This window comes from Leopardus geoffroyi, chromosome D4, assembly GCF_018350155.1.
Source record: "Leopardus geoffroyi isolate Oge1 chromosome D4, O.geoffroyi_Oge1_pat1.0, whole genome shotgun sequence".
Classification (NCBI taxonomy): domain Eukaryota; kingdom Metazoa; phylum Chordata; class Mammalia; order Carnivora; family Felidae; genus Leopardus; species Leopardus geoffroyi.
The window spans coordinates 18,031,638-18,055,482 of record NC_059342.1 but is presented as its reverse complement, the minus strand read 5'-3'; the positions used below and the strand labels follow the sequence as shown (position 1 = coordinate 18,055,482).

Here is a 23,845-nt window from a genome sequence, read left to right as displayed (position 1 = left end):
CAGCTGATGCGTTTGTCCTGACTTTGGAGCTCTGCCATTAAGAGCTGTGTGGTTTTGGATGCGTCATTTAACTTCTTGGTCTCAGGGCCGAAAGCCACGAGCGACCCTCCTCGCCGGAAAAGGGTCCTGCAATAGCCTTGTTACCTGTTTGTGAGGTAGGCTGAGTAGCCCCTGACGCTTATCTCGGTCCTGCCCTTGTGGGCAGGACATTTCTGGAGAGGCCTTTTGTATCTGTAGAAAGCCAAATTCACGGCGCCCTGCCTGCCATCACCTGTCAGGGAGGGTCACACGGAGCTTCCTGCGACCCTGGGAATGTGGGGGCTGCGCATGGAACAGGGAAAGGGGTTCCCTCTTGCCGAGGGGAGGAGAGGTGCTTGGTACCCACGTGTAGCCACCTTGCGTCAGCTTGTTGAATGCCCAGCAGGGGTGTCGTCGTGATGTTTTTAGATGAAGAAAGTGAGGATTAGAGAAATCAAGGAATTTATCCAAGGTTACCTGGTAAGTGGCCGAGCTGGGACTTGAACCCACATCCCTCCAGTGTAAGTACTAGGTCTACACCTAACATCAGTGCTGTGGTTCTGAGGGTGGGACCGGCAGCATCAGTGTGACCTGGGAATTTCTTAGAAATGTAAATTCTCAGCTTTCACCTTGAACCCACCGCATCAGAAATTCTGGGGTGGGTGTGGGGGGCGGGAACCTGCGTTCGAACAGCCTCTCCAGGTGATGGTGAGGCCCACTCCAGTCTGAGAACCACTGCTCTATGCTGTTCCTCTTGGAGTCCTTTGGAAGGATGACGGCCATGTTGGCCCAGGCTCAGGCTGCTTGCTTGTCTGAGTTACCCCTTAGCATGAGCCGTAGTGAGTGGCCAAGGGACGTTCCGGATTTGCCACCTTTATGCTATGGTGTAAGGCCTCTTGATGGAGGGCATCAGAGAGAGGAGGAAGGTTCCAGCACAGAGTCAGAAATTCTGCTGGCCGCCTGGAGAGTGAGTTTGGCCTGAAACACTTACTGATAACAGATAGACATCTCGCTTCTATTTTAGAGTTGTCTATTAGCCTGAGACAGCACAAGGAGACTGACGTTGTTTCTGTTGACATCATAGCTATATTTTTTAAATGTTTATTTTGAGAGAGAGAGAGAGAGAGAGAGAGAGAGAGAGAGAGAGAATGAGTGGAGGAGGGGCAATCCTAAGCAGATTCCATGCTCCCAGCACAGAGACTGATACGGGGCTCTGTCTCGTGAACCATGAGATCATGACCTGAGCCAAAACCAAGAGTAGAATGTTTGACTGAGCCACCCAGGTGCCCCATAGTTACATTAAAAAAATATTTCTTTTAATGTTTATTTACTTTTGAGAGAGACAGAGGCACGAGTAGGGGAGGGGCAGAAAGAGAGGGAGGCACCTCCAATCCAAAGCAGACTCCAGTCTCTGAGCTGTCAACACAGAGCCCGACGTGGGGCTCAAACTCATGGTCCGAGGGATCATGACCTGAGCCGAAGTTGGATGCTTAACTGACTGAACGACCCAGGTGCGCGCCCCCCCCCCCCGGGAAACCCTCCATGGTCTGTGGATGTCTGGTCACCTCCTCCCACTGTGTTCTGTGGGAATGGCCTAAGTGGGTCCCCATTCTAAATCATTGTGTTTTGCTCCCACAGAGCTAGAGGTGGGGGGTGGCAGGTGGAGTAAAAGCAAAGGACAGCAAGGTCTAATCTAGTAGTAAGATAATAGTAAACTGAGAGGTATGACGAGCTTCCTCCCCTCATGGAGCCTACAGTCTGGAGTGGGAGGCAGACATTCATAAGCGCAGAAGCAAACGTAAAATCGACTCCAGCAGGGTGGAGAGAGGAGTGACCTGGGCACGGAGGTGGGGGGAGCGGGGACAGGATCGCTGCAGAGGTGGTACCTGAGAAGAGGCTTGGCGATGTGAGGGACGGAAAGTCCGGAGTGAATGGAGGGGAGACCAGGAGGGAGAGAGGACGTGGGGAGAGGGCCAGAGGGGAAGAGAGAGTTTGGGGGAGGGCGAGAGAAACAGAGGGAAAGGGAGAGACAGGAGGGGGAGAGGCAGAAAGAGAAAGGGAGGAGAAGGGGGAGAGACAGGGGAGCGGAGGGGGGGGAGCGGAGGGGAAGGGGGGAGAGGGGTGGAAAGATGGGGAGAGGAAAAGAAGAAATGGAGAGCCAGGGGAAGAGGATGTGTGGTGGCGCTTGCAGGGTCTTATAGACCTTAAAGCGTCCCCTACTTACCCCAAAAGCAACAGATTTCAGTAGGAGAGTGTTGTGATCGGCTTTGTATTTTCAAAATACCACTGTGGCTTCTCTGGGAAGCCAGGGACTAAAGAGGGTGCAGAATTGTTTGCAGATTGCTTGTGGCAAATGATGATGGTAACCGACCTTGTGTGTTTGTGGAGGGAATGGAGGCAAGACTTATTCAAGAGATAAGTTGAACAGGATTTGGTGACGGATCAGAGAGAGGGCAAGGGCAGGATCAAGGATGAATCTAGTTTCTGGCTTACGTAATAATAACACATACTGTGTCGAATACACGCGGGTACTCTTCTAAGTGCTTTAATCATTTTATCTAAGTGCTTTAAGTCCTTGAATCCTCCCAATACCCCTAGACGAGAGAGAGGATTATTGCCATCCTTATTTACAAGTGGGGAATCAGAGGCACAGAGAGATGAAGTGTATTTCCTAAGATCACACAGCTAGCAGCTGAGTATCATGATTCGAACGCAGGCAGCCTCTCTCCAGATTCTGTGATCGTGACCATGACAATGAATTATCTCTTGGAAAAAAAGTGGATAGAGACTCATTTAGATAGAGATGGATGGAAACGTAGACAGTAGAACACCCTAGGTTCAACCCAGTCTCCACTCTTCACTACATTAAAGGGCAGGGGCAGTGGGAGAGCCAATGCCTGGCTAGAAGGACTTGGAAGGCTGGGATGTGGAAAGGACCCAGGAACAGGGGCAGCTGGGCTGTTAGAGGAAGAAGGCTGGATTCAGAGCCAGAAGACATGGCTAATCCCACGGTGGGAAGAGAGCAGTTGACGACTCTCGTCCTCGGGTTGCTGACCTTAAAGAGGGGGGCAAGCACACTGATTTGCTAAGGGATGAACACAGAAGCCGCAGTGCTGTGCTTGACCTAAAGTAGGTGATCAGCAAATGATAAACTTCCTTTTGCATCGAAGTGCAGTTGACCTGCAACGTCGCATTCGTTTCAGGGCTACAACATAGTCCATACGTCATGCATGGCTCACCACCAGGGTCACTGCCACCGGTTACCATCTACTCTTACCGCTGTATCAACGACCATATTCCCTATGCCGTGCCATTCGTCCCCATGACTTCACCTGGTAAATTTGAGTCTGCAGTAAGGGAAGCAGAGAAGGAGAAGGCTCATCCTTGTCCATCTTTCGAAAACATGGCTAATCATAGAGCTCGCTTAAGAGCACAGGCGTGGAAAATGGTCATAACGACAGAATGAGTCCACCTCGGTCAGTACAGATGGTACTAAGGCAGAGCTTACTGGGGAGCTGGCTCTTTGTTTGTTTGTTTGTTTTTAGTTGAAGAGTAGTTGGCATACAATATCACATTAGTTTCAGCCGTAGAACAGAGTGATTCAACGTTTATATACATTACCAAGTGATCACCACCATAAATCTAGCTGCCATCTGTGACTGTACACAGTTGTTACGATATTCTCACTACATTCCCTATACTGTACGTCGCATCCCTGTGACTTTTTAATTTTTTTTCAACGTTTATTTATTTTTGGGACAGAGAGAGACAGAGCATGAACGGGGGAGGGGCAGAGAGAGAGGGAGACACAGAATCGGAAACAGGCTCCAGGCTCTGAGCCATCAGCCCAGAGCCTGACGCGGGGCTCGAACTCACGGACCACGAGATCGTGACCTGGCTGAAGTCGGACGCTTAACCGACTGCGCCACCCAGGCGCCCCTTTTTTTTTTTTTTTTTTTTTTTGTGACTTTTTAATTTTATAACTGGAAGCGTCTCCCTTTTGTCCCCTTCCCCGTTTGTCCCATCCCCACCCCCCTTTCCCACTGGCAACCACCAGATTGTTTTCCGTATATGAGTCTGTTTTGTTTGTTTTTAGATTGCACAGATCCGTGACATCACACAGTATTTGCTTTTCTCCAACTTGTTTCACTTAGCATAGTACCGTCTAGGTCCATCCATTTTGTCTCACATGCCAATATTTCATTCTTTTTTTATGTATAAGTACTATTCCATTGTACATTTGTACCACATTTTCTTTCTCCATTTAGCCATTAGTGGAAACTTCAGTTGATTTCGTATCTTGACTATTTTAAATAATGCTGCAAAAATCATAGCAGTGCGTATATACTTTTTGGAATTGGTGCTTTCCTATTCTTGGGATAGATACCCAGAAGTGGAATTGTTGGATCGCGTGGTAGTTCTATTTTTATTTTTATTTTTGAGGGAAGTCTATGCTGTTTTCCACAGTGACTACACCATTTTGCAATCCCATTAACACTGCATGAGGATTCCTTTTTCTCCACATCCTCACCAATACTTGCTATTTCTTATCTTTTTGATACTAGTCATTCTGGCAGGTGTGAGGTCTATCTCATGGTTTTGATTCGCTTATCCCTGATGATTAGAAATGTTGAGCATGCTTTCATGTGTCTGCCGTCTGTGATTTCTTTTGTGAGAAATTAGACATTGGGGGGGGGCTATTGATTTGTATGGATGCTTTACATTTTTGGGATATTAACCCCTTTTGGTTAGATCGTTTGCAAATATCCTCTCCCATTAAGCAGGTTGTTTGTTTTGTTGATGGTTTCCTTCGCTCTGCAGAGGCTTTTTAGCTTGATGCAGTTTCATTTGTTTAATTTTGCTTTTGTTGCCTGAGGAGACAGATCCAAAAAAATATAGTGCTAAGACTGATGTCAAAGAGCTTACTGCCTCTATTTTCTTCCAGGAGTTTTAGGATTTCTGGTCTTACACTTTAATGCATTTCGGGTTTATTTTTGTATATGACATAAGAAAGTGGTCCAATTCTATTCTCTTCCACGTAGTGGTCCAGTTTTCCCAACACCATTTATTAAAGAGACTGTCTTTTCTTCATTGTATATTCTCACCTCCTTTGCCATAAGCTAATTGACTGGATATGTGTGGATTTATTTCTGGACTCTCAATTCTTCCATGGATTCGTTTGTCTGTTTTTGTGCCAATACCATATTGTTTATAGTATAGCTTGAAATCAGGAAGTGCAATGCTTCCAGCTTCATTCTTCTTTCTCAAAATTGCTTTGGCTTTTCAGAGTCTTTGATGGTTCCATAAAAAAAAAAAAATGAAGATTATTTGTTCCACTTCTGTGAAAAATGCCATTGGTATTTTGTTTGGGTTTACATTTAAATCATAAATTGTTTTAGGTAGTATGGACATTTTAACAATATTCCTTCAATCCATGAATATAGTATATCTTTCTATTTATTTGTATCTTTAATTTCTTTCATCAATATTTCATAGTTTTCAGAGTATAGATCTTTTACCTCCATAGTTAAATTTATTCCTAGGTATTTTATTCTGTTTGATGCAATTGTATATTGGGGTTTTTCCCCTTGAGTTTTTATTTTCATTCCAGTTAGTTAACATATAGTGCAATATTAGATTCTGATACACAATGTAATGATCCAACACTTCTATACAACATGTGCTCATCACAGCAAGTGCACTCCTTAATAAGGGGATTGTTTTCCTAATTTCTCTTTCTGCGACTTCATTATTACAATATAGAAAGGTGACAAATTTCTGAATATTTTGTATCCTCCAGGTTTAGTGAATTCATTTATTCTAATGGTTGTTGGTGGAGTCTTTAGGTCCCCTATCTATCCTATCATGTCGTCTGCAAATAATGACAGTTTCACTATGGCTTTGCCAATTCGGATGCCTTTTATTTCTTGTCTGATTTCTACGATGAGGAATTCCGATAGTATGTTGAATAAAAGTGGTAAGAGTAAGTATTCTTACTATTGTCTTATTCCTGATCTTAGAGGAAAAGCTTTTAGGTTTTCACTGTTGAGTATAATGCTAGCTGTGGGTTTGTTATATACGGCCTTTATTGTGTTGAGATCTGGTTCCTCTATATCTACATTGTTTGTATTGTGCAAAGGTGTTGGATTTTATCAGTTGCTTTTTCTGCATCTATGGAGATGATCACATGATTTTTATCTTTTGTTAAGGTGGTATATCATGGTGATTGATTTGTGATATTGAACCATCCTTGCATCCCTGGAACAAATCCTACTTGATCATAGTATATGATCCTTTTAATGTATTGTTGAATTCAGTTTGCTAATATTTTGTTAAGGAATGGCTGGGTTATTTAAGTATGCATGGGCACACGTTGTTTCCTGGTTGACTGCTGAAAGCCAGTTTGGGGAGCCTATAAACAAATTGCCAATACACATCTTCAGCCTAATAGCTCTGGTTGATCGGGCTTACAGGCTGGGGATCCGAACATTCTAGCTGTTCAGTAGGTGCTTTTTAAAATTCAAAGTGCTGCTAACTTGCCGCAGCCCTACTAGTTAATGGCCAGCCAAGGACTGGTACTCAGTTGCCTAATTTCTGGGCGTCCACTATTTAAGAACATGAAGTTTGCAGTAGTGGCTTTCAGCAAATGTAAATCAAGAGAAGGCATCTCAAATTCAGGAAAGAAGTACCCATCTGTGACAGGGCTTCTTAAACTTTGATATGCTCACAAATGATCTTAGAATCTTGCAAAAGTACGTATTCTGATTGAGTGGGTCTGGTCTAATTGTATTTTCTTTTTTTAAAATTAAAAATTTTTATTAAAAATTTTGAGGCTTAATTGACAAAATATTAGTTTCAGGTATACAATATAATGTTTTACATTTGTATATATTGCAAAACGATCACCACAGTAAGTGTAATTAATACCCATCACCATATATAGAACTTTTTTTTTCCTTGCGATGAGAACTTTTGAGATGTACTCTTAGCAACTTTCAAATATGCACCGCAGTGTTATTAACTATGGCCACCATGATATATATGATATCCCCATGACTTACTTATTTTATAACTGGAAGTTCGTACCTTTTGATCTCCTTCACCTATTTTCCCACCCCCTACCTCTGGGAACCACCAATTTGTTCTCTACATCCATGATTCTTTTTTCATCTTTTTCTTTTTGGTTTTCCACATATAAGTGAGAATATACCGTATTTGTCTTATCCTATCTGACTTATTTCACTTAGTAGAATGCCCTAAAAGTCCATCCATGTCGTTACAAATGGCAAGATTTCCTTCTTTTTTATGCTGGATCATATTCTCTTGTCTGTTATACCACATTTCTTTTATCCGTTCATCCATCAATGGACACTTAGGTGGCTTTTATATCTTGGCTATTGCAAATAATGCTGAAATGAACATGAGGGTACACGTATCTCTTTGAGTTAGTCATTTCATTTCTTTCAGTTATATACCCATACATGGAATTGCTGGATCATATGGTAGTTCTATTTTAATTTTTTTGAGGCTCCTCCATACTGTTTTCCTTAGTAGCTGTACCAGTTTACATTCCCACTAACAGGGCATGTGTTCTCTTTTCTCTGCCTCTTCACCAACACTTGTTATTTCCCGTCTTTTTGGTAAGCCATTTGAACAGCGGTGAGGTGATACCTCATTGTGGTTTTCATTTGCATTTCCTTGATGATTGGTGATGATGGGTACCTTTTTATGTACCTGTTGGCCATCTATAGGTCTTTGGGAGAAATGTCTAATCAGGTCCTCTGCCTGTGTTTTAATTGGATTGTGTGGGGTTTGCTGTTAAGTTGTAGGAGTTCTTTATGTATTTTGGATATTAACCTCTTATCACATATATGATCTGCAAATATTTTCTCTCCTTTAGTCACTCAGTAGGTTGTCTTTTCGTTTTGTTGATGGTTTCCTTTGCTGTGCAGAAGAGTTTTAGTTTTCTGTAGTCCCAATTATTTATTTTTGCTTTTCCTGTCCTTGCTTTTGGTATTAGATTAAAAAATCATTGCCCAGACTGATGGCAAGGAAGTTACCACCTATGTTTTCTTCTTGGAGTTTTATTGTTTCAGGTCTTACATTCATTCAAATCTTTAATCCCTTTTGAGTTTTTGTGTATGGTTTATGCAAGTGGTCCAGTCTTATTATTTTGTATGTGGCCATCTAGTTTTCCCAACATCATTTGTTGAGGAGACTGTCCTTTTCTCAAAACATTGTATATTCTTTGGCCCCTTGTCAGAATATAATTGACCATATAAGCGTGGGTTTATTTCTGGGCTCCCTGTTCTGTTCCATTGACTTTTATGTCTGCCCTTTATGGAAATACAATACTCTTTTAATTACTACAGCTTTGTAATGCATTTTGAAATCAGGTAGCATGATGCCTTCAGCTGCGTTCTTTCTCAAGATTGCTTTGGCTACTGGGGATGTTTTGTGCTCCTGTACAAATTTTAGGATTGCTTGTTCTAGTTCTGTGAAAAATGCTGTTGGAATTTGATAGGGATTGCATGGAATCTGTAAATTGCTTGGGTAGTATGGTCAGTGTAACGATATTAATTTTTGATATTATGAGCACAGGATATATTTCCGTTTATTTGTGTCTTCTTCAATTCCTTTCAGCAATGTCTTATAGTTTTCAGCATAAAAGTTTTGGTTGAATTTATTCCTAGGAGTTTTATTCTTTTTGAGGCAGTTGTAAATGAGATTATTTTCTTAATTTTTCTATCATTTCATTATTTGTGTATAGTAATGCAATATATTTATGTATATTGACTTTATATACCACAACTTTACCTAATTTGGCTTTTAGTTCCAAATTTTTGGGGGTGGAGTCTTTAGGGTTCTTCTCAATATATTATACAATACATGAAAACAGTGTCAGTTTTACTTCTTCCTTTCCAATCAAACGCCTTTTATTTCTTTTTTCTTGCCTAATTGTTCCAATACCATATTCGATGAAAGTGATGAGGGTGGGCACCCTGTCTTCTTTCTTATCTTAGAGGAAAACCTTTCAGCTTTGCAACATTGTATCTGATGTTAGTTGTGGGCTTGTCATATGTAAACTTTATTACGTTGAGGTAATGCTCCTTCTACACTCTGTCCAGAGTTTTAATCAGAAATGCATGTTGAATTTTGTCAAATGCTTTTTATGCATATATGGAAGTATGATTTTTTTATCCGTTGTTTTTTTTTTTAAAGTGGTGAATCATATTAATTGATTCGTAGATGTTAAGTCATACTTGCACGCCTAAAGTAAATCCCACTTGGTCATGGTGTATGATCCTTTTTAATGTGTTGTTGAATTCAGTCTGCTAGTATTTTGTTGAGGATCTCTGCATCTATGTCCTTTAGGAAGATGAACTCGTAATTTTCTTTTCAGCGGAGTCCTTGTCTGATTGGTTATCAGGGCAATGCTGGCTTCATAAAATGGGTTTGGAAGCATTCCCTCCTTTTCTATTTTTGGGGAGAGTTAGAGAAGGATTAGTATTAAATCTTAAAATATTTCATACCGCTCGTCAGTGAAGCAGTCTGGTCGTGGGGTTTTCTTTGTAGGGAGATTTTTGGTTACTGATTCAACCTCTTTGCTAGTAATTGGTCTGTTGAGATCTTCTGTTTCTGCATGATTCATTCTTGGTAAGTTGTATGTTTCCAGGGATTTCTCCATTTTTTTCAGAGTCGGTCCAGTTGGTTGGTATGTAATTGTTCAGAGTAGTCTCTTATGGTCTTCTGCTACTCTCCTCCGTTATTGTATTGCTGTTTCTCATTTTAGGTCTCTTAATACTTGCTTTACATATTTAAGGGCCTCTATGTTGGGTGCACAAATATTAACAGACGTTACATCCTCTCGTTGGATTGATTCCTTTATCATTATGTAATGGGCTTGTCTCTCCTCACAGCCTTTGTTTTGAAATCTATTTTCTCTGATATAAATGTAGCTAGCTCAGCTTTTTTTTTTTTTTTTTTTCTTGGTTTCCATTTGCATGGGATATTTTTCTTCTAGAACTTCACTTTCTGCACGTACCCTTACACCTGAAGTGGGTTTCTTGTAGGCAGCACGTAGCTTCGTCTTATTTTCTTATCCATTCAGTCACTCTCTGACTTATGATCGAAGGAATTAGTCTGTATATATTTAAAGTAATTGTTGATAGGTATATACTTATTGCCATTTTGTTATTGTTTTCTGGCTCTTTTGTAGTTTTTCTAGTCCTTTCTCTCTTGCTCTTGTGTGATTTGGTAATTTTCTGTGGTTAGTGCGTTTTGATTCTTTTCTCCCTCTCGTGTATACTATAGATTTTTGCTTTGTGGTTATTGTGAGGCTTACATATAGCCTTAGGTAACAATTTATATTTAAACAATCTATTTTAAGTTGATGACAACTTAAGTTTAAACAGATCCTAAGCTCTACATTCTACCTCCCCCCCACCCCCCCGCCATGATTTGTTTTTGATGTCACAATTTACTTCTATGTTTAACAATGTTTTTCTTTGTTTTTGAGAGAGCGAGAGAGGGCAGGCAGGGGAGGGCCAGAAAGAGGGGGACAGGGGATCTGAGGCAGACTCTGCACCAACACCCTGATGTGGGGCTCCAGCTCACAAACCGCGAGATCATGACCTGAGCCGAAGTCAGATGCCCAACAGACTGAGCCACCCTGGTGCCCCACAATTTACATACTCTTATCTTGCGTCTCCCTTAACTAATTATTTCTGTTATAGTTATTTTTACTACTTTTGTCTTTTACCCTTCACACTAGCTTTATAAGCGATTAATTCGCTATCTTAACATTAGATATTCTAAATTTTACTGTATATTTATGTCAGCACAGAACCTGACACGGGGCTCAATCCCACGAGCTGTGAGATCATGGCCTGAGCCAAAATGTAGGGTTGGACACGTAACAGACTGAGCCTTCCCAGGCACCCCCAGTTCTTTTAAGGCCAATTTAGGTTTTGCTTGTCTGGAAAACTCTTTGTCGCTTCTTCAGTTGTGAATGACAACGTTGCTGTGCGGTGTATTCTTGGTTGGAATTTTTTTTTTTTTTCTTTCAGCACTCGGAATATGTTATAGAGTTTCTGCTGAAAAGTCTGCTGATGGTCTTATGGAGTTCTCTTGTATGTCCCTTGTTTTCCTCTTGCTGCTTTTAAGATCGTCTCCTTGCCTTTAAGTTTTGACTCTTTAATTGTAACGCATCTTGGTGTGGGTCTCTTTGGGTTCATCTTATCTGAAACTCTCGAAACTTCCTCGATCTGGGTGCCCGATTCCTTCTTCAGTTTAGAAAAGTTTTCAGCCATTTCTTCTTCAAGTAGGTTTTCTGGTCCTTCTCTCCTGCTTGCTCTTTATCCTCTGAGAGTCCTGTGATGCAAATGTTGATCCATTTGATAGCGTCCTGTAATTCCTTAAGCTATCTTCATTTGTGTGTGTGTTTTCATTTTTTGCTGCTATAGTTGTCTGAGTTCCCCTGCCCTATGAGTTAACTGATTCTTCTGCTTCGTCTAGTCTGCTGTGGAGCCCTTCTATTGGATTTTTTCGTTCAGTTATTGTACTCATCAGCTGTGTGGCTTCTACGGGTAATCTCATACACTTTTCTCAATCTCCTTATTGAAGTTCTCACTGTCTTCATCCATTCTTCTCCCCGGTTTGGGAAGCATCTTTATAAACATTATTTTGAACTCTGTAGCAGCTAAATCACTTACCTCCATTTCATTAGGGGCTTTTCCTGATATTTTATCTTGTTCTTTAATTTGGAACATGTGACTTTCCTTCTTCATTTTCTTGACTTTCTGTGTTGGTTTCTCTGCATAAGATACAAGAGCCGCCTTCCTAGTCTTGAAGGAGTGGTCTTGTGTAGGAGATGAACCTTATCATTCAATCCTGCCTGAGGTCTCGGTTGTTTCTCAGATCTCTGATTGGCTGAGCAGCCTATTTTACTTTTAGTGAATCTCAAAAGTTCAGCGTGTACCGAGAGCTGTCAGGGTCCCAAAGGGGAGGATCTCATGTGCCTCTGGGATTGAGGATTGAAAGCCAGACCCTCAGACAGCAGCGTTTAAATGATGCAAATATACCCGGGCCTTTGAGACTCCAAGCAGAAGTGCCGATGGCTACCATAGCCACATGATCTAGAGCTGTCCCCTGGGCGGCAGTTGGCCAAATCAGGGCACCAGACAAGTGGACAAGTTCCTTTCCCAGAGATACCAGCCATCTGGAGTAAGGCAGAGGTAGAATGCAAAAGTGGCATTCACCAGCCTCTGTCTCGGGAGTACATCTGAGTAGGTCCCTGAATGTGTGACAAACCGGAAGCCTGCCCCTCAGACGTCAGCTGTAAAGGTACACAAATATGTACTAGTTTTTGATGGCTGCTGTGACAAGTTACCTATTTTTTTTTTTTTTTATGGCTTACGTAAACACCCGCTTATTATCTCGCACTTCTGTGGGTCATACGTCTGGGCACAACTGTTCAGCTGCTCCTCTGCTCCACGTTTTCAAGGTTGGAAACAAGGTATCACAGGTTGCATTCTTTCTGGAGGCTCTAGGGATGCGTCTGGTCCAAGTTCATTCATAGCGACGGCAGAATTCACGACTGAGGTCCCTGTGTCCTGCCACCTGATGGCTGGGAATTGTCCTCAGTTCTAGAGGCTGTAGGTATTTCTCGTCTCGTGGCTCCCTTCCTCATCTTCAAACCAGTGACCACAAGTCAAGTCCTCACATCTTGAATCGAATTCTCTCCTCTGCGTTCTCTGCTTCTCCCTCTGACTGACCCTACCTTGCGCCCACATGGATAATTCAGGAGAATCTCTTGATTGTAAAGTTATTTGATAATAACCTTTAATTCCATCGGCAAAGTACCCTCACAGCAGTGAATCACACATGGATAGGACTCTGAGGGAGACACTCCAGAACTCTGCTACTCCACTAACCCAAACCAGCTACTCTTGTTGCTGGACACTTTTAGTGGCAAGGTCCTAAAGCGTTAGCCTTATCGGGTTTGTGCCGAAGGCTTTACATGTGTTTTACGGACAGTGATAGACTCTCCACGACATCTCCTGGGATTTCTCTTTTACACTGAACAGAAGGGCTGGAATGACTCAAGGGGATGATGTTGAAGATGAGGAAACAGGTATAGACATAGAGCTACACTGAAGTTACTCAGGATCAGCACGAGAACTCGGCTGTCTTAGCGTCTGGGCCAGGGCTATTTCCTCCCTGTCATGCATGTACTCAGTTATTTACTGATTTCTTCATTCATTGACGTTTTCATCTATTGATCAAAGAGTTGTCAAATACCGAGTCTAGGATAGACATTTTGCTAGCTTTACGGGCTATAAGAAGTTCATAGACTTTGCCCCCATGGAACAAACTTTGTAGTGAGCATTACATCAAACAAATACTACAATTAACTAGATATTTATAATTGATAGGAAAGTAAAGTAGAGGCTCCCGTACAAACTTATAATAAGGAGATCTAACCTTGTTTAGAAAAATCAGAGGATTTTTATTTTTTATTTATTTATTTTTTCAACGTTTATTTATTTTTGGGACAGAGAGAGACAGAGCATGAACGGGGGAGGGGCAGAGAGAGAGGGAGACACAGAATCGGAAACAGGCTCCAGGCTCTGAGCCATCAGCCCAGAGCCTGACGCGGGGCTCGAACTCCCGGACCGCGAGATCGTCACCTGGCTGAAGTTGGACGCTTAACCGACTGCGTCACCCAGGCGCCCCAATCAGAGGATTTTTAAATGTCAGAGAAGTGACATTTAAAAAAAAATTTTATTAGTTTTCTTTATTTTTGAGAGGCAGAGAGAGACAGAACGTGTGTGGGGGAGGGGCAGAGAGAGGGGGAGACGCAGAATCCGTAGCAGGCTGCAGGCTCTGAGCCGTCAGCACAGAGCCCGACACGGGGCTCGAACTCACGGACCGTGAGGTCATGACCTGAGCCGAAGTCGGACGCTCAACCGACTGAGCCACGCAGGCGCCCCCAGGGAAGTGACATTTAAACCGAGGCCCAGATAATAAATATTATCCATCAGTAGATGATTAAGAATGGGATAGCATTAAAGTAGGGGGAATGGCATGTGGGAAAGTTCGAAGGCACAAAGCATAAAGGAAAAATCAGGGAAAGTCACTGTGGCTGGAAAATATGGGAGATAAAGAATGTCATGAGATGAGTTTAGAGTGGTGGGGAAGGTCAGATTGACCATGGCCTTGGTGGCCATAGAAAGGTATTTCGACTTTATCCAAGGGGAAATGGGAAGCCATGGGAGGGTTTTAAACAGCAGAGCCTCATGTGAGCTTTGGATTTTTAGAAAGAGCACTCTGGCTCCTGTGTGGAACAGATTGGAAGGAAAAAGGTAGGAACGTGTGGAGTTGTGGACACAAAGGGTGCATTAGATGAGGCTAGAAAGGGAGTTTTGCAATAGTCGAGGTGAGAAGTCGCCTGACCCAGAAGCAGCTTGATGAGGACGGGGGTGGTAAAAGTGAAGGGCAGGAAATGAAGCGGAGACATATTTTGGAGGCAGAGCTGTCTTGACCTGCCAATGGGGCAGACGTAGGAGTGGGGAGAAATGGTCAAGGCAACTCCTGGGTTTGTGAGGCTTGTGGCTCTTCTCACTACACAAGTAAGTTACAAAGCACATTCTTAGACATAACAAAAAATTTTACATTCTTTGAGTAGGTTTTATTATACCAGTTACGATGCAGGTGGCAAGAAAGTCTTAGGTAATACCACCTGGAAGGAATTTATCTTTTACCAGATTTATCAAAGGAACTCACGGAATTTGTATTATGTGATGACTTCAGCATCGTAATGTTTCGCTCTGTTCCCCATATCTCCATTCGATTTCTGTCTCATTTCATCTGGGGCTAGAAAATGCAAACGATGGCCTCCCGGATAGAAAAAAATTAGCACGAAAAGAGGCATCGCATCCTCATTTCTTAACAGCCACTGCCTCGTTCCCCTTAGGTCTGTTCTAATTTCCTTTGCCCACGCGGCCCGTCGGTTGCTATGAATTCTCATAATGATCCTGATACCCACTCCTGGCTTGGTCACAGAAAGTGCCATGTACGGTCATGGTGCGTAGTCTTGGGTGGATGCTGCTCTATTCACAAGAGATAGTAGGGGCCCTGAAAGACGTCACCAGTTAAAATCCTTAATCCTCATGCGAGCTCCGTGGTCATAGCCCGAAGGCTGTTTTCACAGACATCTTCCTTGGCTCCTGTATTTCGCATATCACTTTCTTTCACTCTCCTCTGGTGACAATTTGGAGGGCAAAGTGTTTCGGCTTGCTTTTTTTTTTTTTTTTTTTCCTTAGAAGGAAAAGAGGATTTCTGAGCAAGCTCTTGTCCCCGAGTATCATCTTGCAAACAGGCCTTGCCGAATATGTTGCTCTGGCCATGGATATCACAGTGAAGAGAAGCTATGGGCTGCCTCCTCTCATGCGAGCTATTTTGACAGCTGAGCTGTGCTTAGCACCCTGTCCTTCCATTTAGCTGGCTCAGTGTAGGTGTCAGTCCTCCAGGGACCGAAGCAAACACGGTCTCCTTTTTTATTAAAAAAAAAAAAAATTTTTTTTAACGTTTATTTATTTTTGAGACAGGGAGAGACAGCATGAACGGGGGAGGGTCAGAGAGAGAGGGAGACACAGAATCCGAAACAGGCTCCGGGCTCTGAGCTGTCAGCACAGAGCCCGACGTGGGGTTCGAACTCACGGACCGTGAGATCATGACCTGAGCCGAAGTCGGGTGCCCAACCGACTGAGCCACCCAGGTGCCCCGAACACGGTCTCCTTGAGCACATCATTTAGCCTCTCTGAAAAGAGGGTTGAGGACTCTGTCAAGGGGAGGGGAGGAGGGCACCAGCCCCTCCACAGTATTTTACAAGTTGCCCTCCACTGTCTCTCCATCCTCTGCCTCCAGTGCCTACCCTGCCCCCTCCTTGCCATCCCTGTCCACAGACACTTTAATGGTTTTGTGCCCTTCGAACTGGTTCTCTCTCTCAAGAATGCTTCTTCAACATCCTCACCTTCACTGACTTACAAATACCTGCTTCTCCTTCAAGACTCGGGTCAAATGCCGTTTCTTACTTTAGCCTTTTTATTCATCCATTCTGCGAATGTTGATCAGGCAGGGAAGGCACCGTGCTACGCCTACAAGCTATGGCTGTGAATAAGATGGACAGAGCGCCAGCTTGCACGGTGCTGACATTCTACTGGGAGAGACTGACAGTAAACAAGCAAAGGAACCATAGAATGTCAGGTTGTGATACGTGCCATGAAAAGACCAGAAAAGGTGGGCAGGCGTGGGGTGAGTGGTGGAGGCAACTGCTTTCCAAGGGAGCTATTTTTGAACTGAGACCCGCAGGATGGGAAGAAACCAGCCGGGCGAAGGGCAGGGGTCTTGAGGCACAAACATGCTAGCTTGGCTTGAAGAACAAAAAGTTGTTACAACTGGAACGCGGTAAGTAGGGGGAAGCGGCAAGAAAGGAGATGAGAAAGAGCTCAGGTAAGGAGTTCAGATGTGACTTCGAGTGAAATAGGAAGAAAGAGGCGAAATCTGATTTGGTGTTTGTAATAGCAGCTCTGCTCTCCCTGTGGAGAGCAGATGGGGCTGGAGAGAAAAAGAAAGGAGGAAAGAGAAACAGGGAGCCTCCTTACGAGGCACCTGCAGTCGTTCTGGACAGAGACAATGGCGGCTTGACCCATAATTACAACTATGGACTATTTAGAGATCTACTGGAAAGGCGTGATTAATGGGACCCTGCTAATGGGTTGGATTTGGGGACAAAAAAAAAAAAAGAAAACAGAAGAGTTATTAGATTTTGGATTTGAGCAACCGGGTGGCTGGGTTGTAATACCATGAATGGGGTGGGAGACATTTGGTGATGATATTAAGGAGATTCAGGAATCTGAAGTCTGTCTGGGACATGTTAATTTTGAGATGCCTATTAGCTATCTGAAGGGAAATGTCAAGTAGCTATTTGGAGCTACAGGTAGAAATCTTGAGGGAAGAGATGAGGAATATATATAAATCTAACTCCCCACCCCGAGCATGAATAGTGAATTTCTCCCTCCTTTGCAGAGTTATATTAAGATCCCAACAGATCGTAGGTTTTCCCGCCTCTGTAAGTCCCACATCATGTCAAACATATTTAAATTACCTTTATCCTACATTAAATTAATTATATGTGGTTCTTTTTTTTTTTTTTAATGCTTCTTTATTTTTGACAGAGAGAGAGAGAGAGAGAGAGAGAGAGAGAGAGAGAGAGAGTAGGGGAGTGGCAGAGGGAGAGACACACAGAATCTGAAACAGGCTCCAGGCTCTGAGCTCTCAGCACAGAGCCCGCTGCGGGCTTGAACTTACAGATGGCGAGATCATGACCTGAGCCGAAGTTGGACGCTTAACTGACTGAGGCACCCAGGCACCCCAATTGCATGTGGTTCCTTAAGAGTTGAGTTGTAATGGTCTAGTTTTGACATGTTGCATTTTGTAGGTATTTAATTAAAATATCACCTGAATTTGCATATTTTGAGGTCTCTGTATTAAAATCTTTTTTTAATGCTTATTTTTGAGAGAGAGAGAGAGAGTGTGTGTGAAAAAGAGAGCGGGGGAAGGGCAGAGAGAGAGAGGGAGGCACAGAATCCGAAGTGGGGTCCAGGCTCCGAACTGTCAGCACAGAACCCAGCGTGGAGCCTGAACTCAGGAGCCATGAGATCATGACCTGAGAAGAAGCCGGACGCTTAACCAACTGAGCCACTTAGGCGCCCCAAGGTAATAGTATTTTTAATGGAGCACGCTATTTTTGGATGCCCCTTAGAAAGCTTGTAATGCAAGGGTATGGAACGTTTAGCACTTAACTGGTAAAGTGAGCTTGCTCCTCTGGACTCCCCCACAATATTTTGATGCCCTTTTGAAGGCACGTAAATAGCTTCGTATTTTTGTGTCTGTGCTCCCCATTAGACTATAAGCTTGTAGAGGGCGAGAAGGACCACAGAGACTTATTATTTATGGAAGCAATTCACTTGAGCTCATGAAGAGAAAAAGCCAAGTCCAGGGACCCATTGTGTCTTCTACCTGCCCTTGAGAAAGGGCTCTTAACCCCTGCGGTGTATGTAATACGGGCTCGGTTTCTTCCTGGCATTCTTCAAAAGGAGGCAGTGTTGTGCAGAAGGTTGAGGTTGTGGGCCCCAGTCCCAGCCCCACCCTTTACTAGCTGTGAATCTTGCTAAGTATCTCCATAGGCCTCTGAGTTGGTGTGGGCCAAATGAAAGCCAAAATGAAATAAAACTTTTAGTTTTCCCTAAAGTAAAACTCTGTCAGCCTTCAAGCATATTCTTAAAATAACGTACTCTTTCCTAAAATTAAAAAAAAAAAAAATTGTGTACACTTTAGGCCTCAGGAAACGTTTCTGGGAATTTTTCAAAGTGGGGATTCAAAATATCTTTGGTGGATCGATACCCGGCTTTGAAAAAGCGACAATCGCCCTCAAAATGGCCTCCTTTAGAGAGAAGACCGTGTAAGAAAATGCTTCAGTAATAAGACAAGTATTCTTCTCAGTCCTCCGCAGTTAGCGCGGAAAGGAACTGCAAGCGTTCCCAGTTCCCAGACTGGCCCTCTGAGATGCCGGGATATTGCGTAACTGTATCCTTCTTGCCCAAGATTGACTCTGGGACAGATCTTCACCTCTCCTGATGAAGGGGGGACATGCTCATGTACCTCACAGTCCTGCTTCTAGTGCTACGTGGCTCCAACGAGCCACAGGGAAATGAGGTCCATCTTGGCTATGCCCTAGGGAGTTTGTCACCAGCTCCAAAGTATTCTGCCGAGAACTTAAGATTTTATGGCTTGGCAACAGCAAAAACATTTGGGCATGGCTGTCGACCAGAAGCAGGTTTCTACTTTCTGTCATTGACATATCCTGACTGGGGGCCCAGGGCCCAGCCTGGGCCAGGTGAGGTCAAGCGGCAGCTGGCCTTTAAGTTCCCTCTACCATTTTGCATTAGAGGACGGAAGGAGGAGGGAGTGTTAAACTGGCCAGGTCATAGTTTACAGCTGCCTCTGATTTTCTCCATTATTCATCGCACTGCCATCTGTCATTGCTCTTTGCATGAGACCGAATGATGGTAGGAAAGCCGTTAATAAGACGCGTCTCCTTCTCTTTTAGCTGCCTGATATCCACTTGTACTCAGTTGGCTGGAGCCTCAAAGTGAAGAGTAGACAGTTGGGTGGCAAAACAAGGAGTCTGACAGAAGAGATCAGCAGCATGATGATAGGCCCCCCTAACACTGGGGGCGGGGGGGTTGCGGAAAGAGAGACAAGTCTGATCAATCCCCAGATGGATACTGGTGATTAGGAAGGTCTGCCACAGGTATGGGGGCTGAGGATGGGCCACACTACTCATCTTTTGGAAAGCGTAGAAATGTAGATCCTTCCTGACTAACCCGTCAGATGTCGGATCACTGTTCTTTGGCACAATGTAGCCACTAGATGAAGCCATGCAAATAGTTGACTTGCTACCCCGAACCATCTCTTCAATACCAAGTTTGCTGCTAACACTCCTCCTTGCTCAGCTAAGCCTCAGCCATAGCTCCCAAGAACCAATCCTAGTTGCACTGACTCTAGGAACTTCACCCTGATCGGTTCAAGTCAAAGGCATTCTGCCTGTCTGGACTTAGTAACTTAGTGTCCCATTCGTTTGAGAGTTAGAATTCACTAGTGAACGTTCACTGTCTCACTGTTGAATTTTAATTGTTGTGTCTGGTTATGTAATCCCAATTGATTTCAAGCCCATCGGTCTCAGCTTTCTTGTTTGTAAACAGAAGGTAACGATTAATGTGTAAACAGGGCATACCTCTGCTTGAGAGTTTTTTGTGAGAGTTAAGGAAGTTTACATTAGCACGCATACACTCTATACTCCCACGCTGGGCGGTACCTAGTAAGCGCTCAATAAAATTCATTCCCTCCCGCTGCCCCGCTATTCTCATAATGGGATTTCATGACAGTGGAGCTCTCTTACACCGTTTAGTATCCCTTTAAACCTAACTGGAGCTCAACTTGGATCTTGTTTTCACTGATGTCTCCTTTCTCTGCGGAAGAGGCAGGGCACTGACCTCTCAAAGCTAGTGTCTGCATCTCAAGGAAGGTTCTCAAAGATCTATAAGCCATAGAGTCTCACCCTGTGGCACGTACGGGAGATGTATTTTAGACTGTTACCTTCTAGGCTTCCCGGGCTACGGCCACGGTCAATTTTACATAGAGTATCAGAAAATTGAGTGCGGCCTTCTCCCCTTTCAAAGCTTCACATTCCCCACCTACTTGTGTCCAGCCCCTGGGTCCTCACCCCTCCACACGCACACTGGTGGGTATGCAGTAGTCCAAACCCCGGGGGAAGCCCAGGGAAAGGGCGCGCTTAGATGGCCCAGATACTGGACCATCTGCACAAGCTGCTAAAAAGTACAGACCCCAGTGTGGGTCTGGACACCAAGTTCTCACAGTTCCCCTCCCCACCAGCTGGCTTTCTGAAAACGGGAATTAACATCCGCTTAGGACCGAGTCTAACCTCTTCCTTTCTTATACTGCCGTTACTCTGTCTCTCCTTTTCAGCTCTTTCCTCTGCTTACCCTTTCTTTTCTGACCTTCAGATGGTCCATTTACTTCCATCCTTTATATTCAGCTTCTATGTGGCCACAGGTGGAAACAGAAGTTTCTCCTTCTCTCACCCTCTCAGAGATAGTTACCCGTGGGTAGGAACAGATCAGATAAACAGGAACTTAGGTTAATTTAATAGAAAAAATAAAATATGGAATAACATTGATTTGGGCCAGTATCAATTACAATCATTCTGCTATATTTTACAAAAAAACAACTGAACATTTTACACATGTACAGTATTTTTCAGTAAAAGTGGATTTGGAGTTAACAGTGGATCACTAATTCAAAATAAAAAGACAAAAGAAAACAGAAGATAGGACTTTTGTCTCTAGAAGGTTAGAGCATTTGTGAAGTCTCCAAACTTTGTACTATCCATTCCATATATCTCATTATGAATATATATATTTATACATAATATATAACATTAACTTAAACTTTGAAAGCATTATGTTCTAGTTAATAATATTCTGTAGATAAACGAGGCAGTAACACACTAGCAGTTAGACCAGTATTTCCGTGACGTGTGCCTGCATGGTCGGTGGGGAATGGAACAGGTACATTGGTGGACCCCGATGAATTTGGCTGTCATTTTGACGGTTATTTGTCTCAGAACACAGACATGGTTTTTATCTTTCCGATCATAGTAAGTTTGTGCCTCAAGCAGTATGGGCTGGTTCAGTAAAATGGATTCCTTTGCAGGCAAATCTGGTTTTGCCATCTGCCCGCTCTTGCTTTAGGCTTGCGCTTACGTTTGTCCATGTAGAGGCTGTGCCTTTAAATGTAAGGCTCTATACGCCATACCCTGGATGGACTTACTTTCTTCAGGTCAGAAGGGCCTGCTGCAGTGTTACGAAAACGAAAGTTGGTCGGCAAAATCCGTTGATTCCCTAGTTACTTATGAATCACTATGTGACTCAGTATCACTACGTTGCTGTGAAGAGGGTCATTAGACTATAATTAATCACCTATGGTCAGGTAATGACTTGGATGTCTAGGAATGACTGTTTTCAAGGTCGGCTTTTCACTAGCGTGTTGTGTGGGTGGGGACCTTCGCATCCACTTCCCAGGTCCTTCCCCAAATAATCTATATTGATATCATCCCTGTTCTCAGCTGTGAGGCCTAGTGATATCTTGGAAGTGAGGCTGTCACAAGAATAAAGCCTGTAAGATGGCCGGTCACTCCCAAAGCAAATGAGGTCACCAATGGAGCTCTGATGTGAAAAACGAAGAAACTTGTTATGAGTCTATCCTCCCCTAAACAGAGAAACTCAGAATCGGTAAAAAGATCTATCCGGCATCATTTCTAACCACTGATCCAAAATAGTTTCCACAAAATTCAGTCTGCTAGATTCCAGGATGTTGTTTAGGAGTTTGTAGAAAACCGGTGAGAAGATTTCCAAGAAAACACATGATCTCATTGACATCCAGTGGACAGATGCAACATAGCACAGTTAGAAGAGGGACAGAGGAGTGGGAAATAACAGAACCAGGAGGGTACAATCATGCCACCCATATTCAATTTCCAGTTTTATTTTCTTAAAATGACAAAATGATAAAACTTCTAATAAGCACCATTGAGAAACACTGCCCGGCCAACTTGGGCACGAGCTTAAATAGTATTTAAATAATTCCATTTCTTAAAAAATACAGGACCTTTTAGAAACTTTGGACTCAAGGAAGAAATCTCCCGCATCCTATCCAAAATGCTTCCCATCACAATAAGTGGAATTTCTGATGGCCTTTAAAAACAAACAAACAAACAAAAATGCTACGGGGATAATGGCCAGATAGCACCAAGAGATTGGGCAGGGGTCCACAGAGTGAACACTCCAGATTTCAGGGGAGCTGGATGGGTCTCAGCTATTTGGTGTCACTTTGCTTTCTGTCCATCACCAATCTGATCGTAGAGAGTGATCCCATTTGACCAGCTGTGTGTAAAATCACCCAATCGGCAATGGAAAAGCCAGTAGCAGCAAATCTATCTGATGAAGCCAGTGGAGCAGACTTATCGCGTGAGTCAAACGCCAAAACCAGCACATAATGCACGCGGTCAGTTATGCGTGGAAAAGTATCAACGTTCAACTGTGAAAAACTAAGACAAAACGACACTGAACACAACTCCGCGGGATGTTCTGAACGCCCTCAGGTCCAGTTTTGTGCCATTTCCCCCAACAAACAGTGGACTCACGCGTGAAAAATGACACACGCGAGAGCTCTCTCTTTGATTCTGATCTATGTCTGCTCTTGTGATGTTTTTGAAAGGTATTTTTAGGCATCTCAAAGGGGAAACAAGCAAGTAAATGCAAAGGGGGGGGGGGGGAAATGGACCTTCAAAACCAGGGCAGGAAATCAAATCATTACTTTAACGTCAAATTTTGGCATCAAATGCTTTGGTCATACAATACTGTCTCTGTGGTTCTGGCTGTTTAGCACTAAACACCCAGTTATAAAAGGTAGGCTTGTTGTAGGTTTATTTTTTTTTTTTTTTCCATTTAAGTTCTGACAAAACAGTTCACCATCTCCCTGCACAAATTTGAGAGAGAGAGAAAAAGAGAGCAAAAAAGAGAGAGGTGGCTTGCTTTTTTTTTTTTTTTGCTTGTTTTTTTTTTTTTCTTTTTAATAATAATATGGAGTAATCTATAAGTCTACAGGAACAAAGAAATCTAGGATCGCAGCTCAGCCTTGGAATGTACATGTTTTGCAGCAAAGTTGTTGAAGAACCTTCCGTTGGCACAGATTGTTCTTTTTCACTAGCATACAGAAGCCTCCTTCGGCCCAGGATTCTTCCGTGGCTTTTCCAGGAAGTCAGCAAGACAGAGGGGGGAGTTGAGGACGAGAGCAGCATGATGTACACACGGAAGAAGGTTGTGATTGGCCAGAGAGGCAGATTGGGGGAGTGGAAGAGATCATTGAGGAATAGTCACCAAGGAGGAAATTTGGTCCACTCAAAGTGATTTCAGTCAACACCATTGTTTTTCAAGGAGAGAGATGGCAGTCCAATGGTAAATGTGATTGGTGTCATTTATGAAAGGAAAAAAAAAAAAGGTTAGAGAAAAGAATAAATTAGAAATCAATAATAACATAAGCACGGAATTTTTCTTCTCAGAATTACCCAGAGCAGAGAGTATACAGCCATTTATATTATATTTCATTGAATCCAAGACCC

At 43.2% G+C, this 23,845-nt stretch overlaps 1 protein-coding gene across 3 annotated transcripts in view; it reads right to left on the bottom strand.

Moving 5' to 3' along the window:
- PCSK5 (proprotein convertase subtilisin/kexin type 5) overlaps window positions 1-23,845 on the bottom strand; it is a 460,872-nt gene that overhangs the window by 125,936 nt on the left and 311,091 nt on the right. Inside the window, exon 21 of one of the 3 annotated variants that reach the window (XM_045468530.1) lies at window positions 20,790-23,471. The exons of the other annotated variants lie outside the window; for them this stretch is intronic. Within the exon in view, the coding sequence (XP_045324486.1) occupies window positions 23,356-23,471 (116 nt within the window). The 3' untranslated portion in view covers window positions 20,790-23,355. Of the gene's footprint in view, window positions 1-20,789; window positions 23,472-23,845 lie in introns of those variants that run through there. 3 annotated transcript variants of the gene reach the window in all.